At 49.1% G+C, this 6402-nt stretch overlaps 1 protein-coding gene and 1 pseudogene across 1 annotated transcript; both read right to left on the bottom strand.

Annotated features, from left to right (window-relative positions):
• Positions 1 to 4319: 4319 nt before the first annotated feature.
• Positions 4320 to 4687, bottom strand: LOC145722370 (macrophage-capping protein pseudogene; annotated as a pseudogene).
• Positions 4320 to 5533, bottom strand: LOC102727839 (macrophage-capping protein). Its single transcript, XM_006741988.3, has one exon. It carries the CDS (start codon positions 5468 to 5470, stop codon positions 4688 to 4690), a length of 783 nt encoding a protein of 260 aa, XP_006742051.2. The 5' UTR covers positions 5471 to 5533; the 3' UTR covers positions 4320 to 4687.
• Positions 5534 to 6402: the final 869 nt, after the last annotated feature.

The following is a 6402-nucleotide window of genomic DNA, read 5'->3' as shown; positions in this document are numbered from 1 at the left end:
GATGATTCTTCCTTCTTAACAAAAATGCTGGGTGATTTGTGTGCCACGTGGATTTGGGAGAATGCTAGCATAGTGACTGGCAAGAGCAGTCCCAGGAGTCAGGACTCCAGGGTGCTGGTTGGTCCCATTTCCACCCTTAGGGAGCCACATGACCTTGGACAAGGGCCCTTCCACCCCTAGCCTCCACCTTCATTTTCCTGGTGCCTACAAGAAGAGCATTGGGCTGGATAGTCTCAAGGCCCCCTGTGGGCTCTTGAAGCTTTCCTTTCTGTGTGCCCAGCCCACGTCGTGTTGAGGCCCCATGCTCGGGGCTGTTGTCTGCCCCCCACCCCCCACCCCGTCCCTGGTGGAGGTGGGAGAGGACAGAGCTGGTTTTCAGACATCTTAAGGTAGACCCAGTCTCCCTCCCTGCAGAGGATGAAGTTACTGATTAGGGAGCAATTTGTTCAGGAGACACTGAAGATAATTAGCAAGAGAGGAGGCAGTGCATCCGGAAAGGAGTTTTTCTAGTCCCTTAGGCATTGATCAGTCAATTCCATGAGCACTACACTGGCTGGTCAGGACTTCGATAGGGAAGTAAAGTCAGCAGCTTCGCAGGCACTAAATAGAATACTGCAAGGAGGCAGATGTTGGTGTTGTTTTACTTCGGGGGGCTGCTGGATGCCCAAGAGAGACGGGGGACATGCTCGTTCGTTTTCCTTTCACTGAACATTTATTCATTTGCGAGAACAGTTTTGAGGGCCTAGTCCATACGAGGTGATGTCACTAACGAAAGGGGCTCTACCACCTTCCCTAACTGGGAGAAACTTCTAACACAGTGAGAGATCAGACAGATGGCTCAGTAACTGCTCTGTGAAACGGGATGTGGAAGTGAGTAAGCGAGCAGCCCCCACGCCCACCCCAGAGTGCTGTGGAGGTCGGGCGGAGGTGAGCTCGGCTTGGTTGGTGTTAGCGCCGCCTCCAGAAGGATGGCCAGATGCGCAGTAGGCACAGAGAGTACCTGAGGGTACCTGAGGCGGAGGGGCTGACACAAGCAAAACTGCTCAGGAGGAATAATGAAGGGCAAGTTCAGAAAATGAACGATGTTTGATTTTGTCTGGATCACAACGCCCTCCACAACGTGAAATGCAATTAGAAAAATAGGTCAGGTTCAGCTTGTTTGAGACCTGAAAAGATGCTGGGTTGAATTTGCTGGCAATGGGACGGCATTGAAGTTTCTTTTGGGCACGGAGTCGCATGATATATAGAGTTATACATTAATTAACAAGTGAGAAGGAATATGCTCCCTTCTTGTTCTGAGACGAAACCAAGAAGCTGTACAAAAGGAGAAGTATGGCAGCGTTTCACATTCCTCATAGTTCCATGAAAAGGAAGAGGTGGCCAAGCCAAGCTCCTTGCCACCATTTCTGAAATCCCTCATGATTCCCTGGGCTGCGGAGTGCAGAGAGGTGTGACGAGAAGCTGTTTCCCCCAATTCACTCAGCTGCCAGGTGCTATGTGCATCTGGCTTAGGAAAAACAAGCACATGGAGAGCTGTTTGTTCCTGAGTTCCCTCTAGGTGGCCGGAAACAGCCCCTATAATGGTTAAATGAAAAAGAAAGAAAGAAAATTTGAGAAAGCATTCAAAAGTACTCAGCTGCTTAGCAGTGTTTGTGGCTGTTAGAAAAGATTTCTTCTGAGGGTGTTCGAGAAGAGAAATGCCTGATCCCTTCAGTGCCTATCTGCCAAGGGTCTGGTGGGGATTCTGGGAAGTGGGAGTGAGTAACATTCACACCGATGAAAACCAAAACAAAATGACAACAAAACTAAACCCTGTTTAGCAAGGAATAGTCCTTGGGACTACTACTACCGTAGGACCATTCCCTCATTTTCCTCTTGTGTGCTGCTTCTCACAAGAGAAGAAAGTCTGAATCTGGGGTGCTCAGCATTGGGAGGGAAGAAAACCGGCCCCAGATGTCAGCCCTGGTGTGTGTGCTCTGTGTAATGCCTGGTCACTTCCCATCCTCTGGAGCTGTAGGTGAGCCGGCAGAGCTGGCTGACCTAGGGTGTCCTGGGCCACCCAGGGAATAACATGAGGTGCCTGGAGACTTGGTGGGGGGCACTGATGACTGGTGGTTCTAGGGTTCATTAACCCCAAACAATCACAGTGGGACAGTGAGTTAAAAGTTGCTCAAACCAAAAAAGAGAAAGCCAGAATTCATTTAAACTAGTGAGTTTTGATAGCTTGGATGAGGGGAAGTGGTTATAATTCATCAGTTACCTGAAGGTTTTACAAAAAAACTTTTTATCATGGAAAAATGGAAACACCTACAGAATAAACAGGAGTGACATCATAAAAAATGACAGAATGGGGAACTCAAACATTGTTTCTTGACTAAAGCAATAGTTAAGCAGGCAAAAACTGTCAGGATCAATTTTTGCAGAACTATGGAACCCTAATAAAAAACTTACAATGACTAGGGGAGTGCTTAATGAAGAAAGAAGCTGCTGAATTTCAGGAAGAGAGCACTGCGTTGTGTTAAGTTAACCACTTCCCAACCCCCACTCCTCAACTGGGCTGCTGTACTAGAGGGAGCAATGCAGACCTTCTTTTCTTTCTTTAAAGATTTATTTATTTTAGAGAGAGAGAGAGTGCATGAGCAGGAGGGGCAGAGGGAGAGGGAGGGAGAATCTCAAGCAGGATCCCTGCTGAGTGCAGAGCCCAACACAGGGCTCAGTCTCATGATTCTGAGATCATGACCTGAGCTGAAAGTAAGAGTTGGACACTCAACCGACTGTGCCATCTGGGTGCCCCTGTGGACCTTATTTTCAAAGGGGTGTGGTGTGTGTTTTGACAGCTTCCTGAAGACAGGCTGAATGGCTTGCTTTTGCTTCTCCTTCTTTCAAGCTTTCTCAGGGCTGAAGCAGCTTCCCTGGATGGGGTTTTTTTAAGGCACTGAAAGGCAAATATACTAGCTGCAGCCACCTGCTGCAAGAGAGGACAGTGAGGACAGGCAGGGACAGACAGGAAATCCCAGAAAGGAAAAGGCTGGGAAGGAGATACAGAATAAGGGTTTTGAAAAGCTCCCATCTGCCAGGGCACCTAGAAGGCCACATGCATGCCCAGGGATGGACACATGCTCAGAAAAGACCTGAGAAGACCTAAGCTTCCACCTCTGGGTAAACTTTAGATTCCATCCTCTAGGAAGAGAAGGCTAAGGTAGAGTTGTAAACGCCTGGCTAAGTACAGAAGGAGTAACACACAGCCAAAATGCAAAAATCAGGATAATTTTTTTTTAAATATTTATTTATTTATTTATTTATTTATTTGAGAGAGAGGGTGAGCATGCATACACACACATGAGTGGGGGGTGGTAGGAGCAGAGGGAGTGGGAGAGAATCTCAAGCAGACTCCGCATTGAGCACGGATCCCAATGTGGGGCTCAGTCTCAATGACTCTGAGATCATGACCTGAGGTGAGATCAAGAGCTGGACATTTAACTGACTGAGCCACTCAGATGCCCTGCAGACAATTTTTTTTTTTTTTTACTTTACTTTTTTGCCTCAGGTGTTTAAGGACATCTCTGTCAAATCACTAGCTAAGTAAGCACTAAGCCAACAGAACAGACGTCAGTGGCCACACATGACAGAAAATACAGTCTTGACATACACGCAGTAAACAAAATGGTATATGTGCCCAGCATCCAGTGTCCAAAATTATCAACATTTTGCCACCCTTGTTTCATCCATCCTTCTACCTACTCATCAACTTACACTCCATTTTATTATTCTTTTACAGTTATAACATTTTTATACATTAAAATGCATAAATTTTATCAGTTCAATTGTGACAGATCTATATGCCCCTGTAGCCCCCATCCTTATTGCAATATAGAACTTTCTGTCTTCCCAGAAAGTCCCTCATGGCCTTCCTAGTAAACCCCCTCAGATTTTTCTTTTTATACTTCACATGCTCCAATATCTTGCCCTGTCCCTGCCCACCCCCCCAAGCCTGGCAGTCACTGCCTAGAAGAGCCAGTGTTTCAGATGGGAATGTGGGAGGCTGCCTACGTATCTGCCTGGCCCGTCCTTCCACTGTTCCATGTACAAGTAAATACTCATGAGAGCTTTGGGAGAAATGGCCAGAGGTAAGTGGTGTCCCTAATAGATTTGGCAGATGATGTCATTGTAGGGTGTGACTGCTGGTAGGGTAGTAGGAACACTGGCAGCCACAGCAAGGGGCTCCTGAATGGGGAACATTGGGAGCAATGTTTGGTAGGAGATTCTGGAATGGCTTAATTCTTCCAAGCCTTTCTTTTTTTTTTTTTTTTTTTGCGAGGAAAGCACTTGTCTCCTTTATTGAACAGCCTTGGGGCCACCTCCACAGGGGCCAGGCAGCCAGAGGAGAAGAAAGCGGGCAGGAGTCGGGGGGCACCCCCCCTCATTCCCAGTCCTTGAAGAATTGCTTGAAGATGGGGCTCTCCCGGCCCTGGGGCAGAATCTCCACCTGAGTGTTGGGGGCATATCGCATGCGGGAGATGAAGTCCTCGGCCACTTGGAGAGCCGCCTGCCGCTCCTTCTCGTTAGCTTTTCGCCCCTTCCAGATGTAGATCTTGCCACAGAGCCCGTTGTCCAGCACGAAGCAGTCATCTGACAGCAGCAGCTCAAGGGCAAAGGGACTGGAGTCGGCCACCCTGGTCAGGTTCATCTATCCGGTGGCATCAGAGACCTTATACAGAGCCGCGGCCTGGGCATTTGTCCGGTCAGCTGTGAGGTCTTCCTCGGGGTTGCCCTCCTTCAGAGCTGGCTTGGGGCCCAGGACCTGGATCATCTCGGCGGGCTCTTCCCCATCTGTGACAATCTCCACCTGGGCCTTGCCCTGCCGCTCACTGTCCCGGATGGCCAGGGCCAGGTCCCGGGCCTTGTTGCGCTCCAGGATGTTGGACTTTCCACCACACCAGGCGAAGATGTTCTGGCCCAGGTCCAGGATGAAGCAGTCCCCGGTGTTGAAGCTGTCCCAGCTCAGTGCCCGCTCAGTGGCCCGGATGTTCTTCTTCCCCTTCACCTGGTACAGTTTCTTGATGGCAGCTGGAGCGGCCCCTGGGGAGGTCTTGTGAAATGCGGACTCCACTCCGCCTTCCTGGTACTTGAGGCCACGTGGGAAGTAGCTCATGAAGAGGTCGGACTCATTGCCCTGCACCTCTCGGTGCTGCACGGGTCGCTCCCCAAGCAGGGTGTTGAGATGCACGGCCAGCACAGCGCAGGCCCCCTGCTCATCCCGGGAGGACTGCTGGCCTATCCACAGGTGCAGGTGGGAGAGCTCCTCCGGACCATTGTACAGCACGAGGTAGGAGTCCCCCGAGAAGAAGACGCCCTGGTTCTCACGTGCTATGGGCACTGGCTTCAGTTTCTCCACCCGCCAAACATGCAGGCCGGGATCCTGCGCCGAGGCTGGGAACGGGGAGCCACTCTGGGGGAGGCGTGTGTACATGCTGTTTCCAGTTCTTTCCGCAGCTCTCCTTCCTCGCCCTTCTGCTTTTCAGGTTCTTCTTCCAAGCCTTTTCATATACCATTCCTTTGTCCTGTATCACCACTTATCAGACTGCCTCTTATATATCTATCCCTCAAGACTTAGCTCAGCATTCCTGACTAGACCAGATAGCCTCCTTTTTACTCCTAACCTGCATCTCCATTATGATAACATATCATATTAACACTGAATGTGTTGGTGTCCTGGAACAGACTTAAACTTTTTTTTAAAGAGCAGGGAGCCCGTTGTAGGGCTCGATCCCAGGACCCTGGAATCATGACCTGAGCTGAAGGCAGATGCTTAACCAACTGAGCCACCCAGACTTAAACTTTTTGAAGTCAGGATCTCGGTCTTATTTATCATGGTATTTTTTTAGCCTCTAGAGGGCTGGTATATAGTAAGCACAGAATACAGGTTTTAAAAATAGGTTCATATTGCAAATTGGCCTTCACCTTACCTCAGTCAATGGGCCATTTTGTGGACTAACTCTTCACCTTGTGTCTTGGACCATTGTATTGCAAGAGCATGCCATTTATCACAAGAGGAGCTTGATGAGACTATGGGTCTGAATCAGTTTTTTTTTTTTAAAGATTTTATTTATTTATTTGACAGAGAGAGACAGAGAGAGAGGGAACACAAGCAGGGGGAGTGGAAGAGGGAGAAGCAGGCTTCCCGCAGAGCAGGAAGCCCGATGCGGGGCTCGATCCCAGGACCCTGGGATCAGGACCTGAGCCGAAGGCAGATGCTTAACGACTGAGCCATCCAGGTGCCCCCTGAATCAGTTTTGATAAGGTTTAAGGGGTATATGCAAAGGATAGCTAATTTTGAAGTCTGATGCACTCTACTGAAATGGAAGCTCCTAAAAATCTGGAACAATCTTACTGTTGTATCTT

The sequence above is a fragment of the Leptonychotes weddellii genome, chromosome 6 (genome assembly GCF_054177405.1).
Source record: "Leptonychotes weddellii isolate Sample4059 chromosome 6, ASM5417740v2, whole genome shotgun sequence".
Lineage (NCBI taxonomy): Eukaryota > Metazoa > Chordata > Mammalia > Carnivora > Phocidae > Leptonychotes > Leptonychotes weddellii.
The sequence above is the reverse complement of the archived record's forward strand: the minus strand, read 5'-3'. Positions and strand labels throughout refer to the sequence as shown.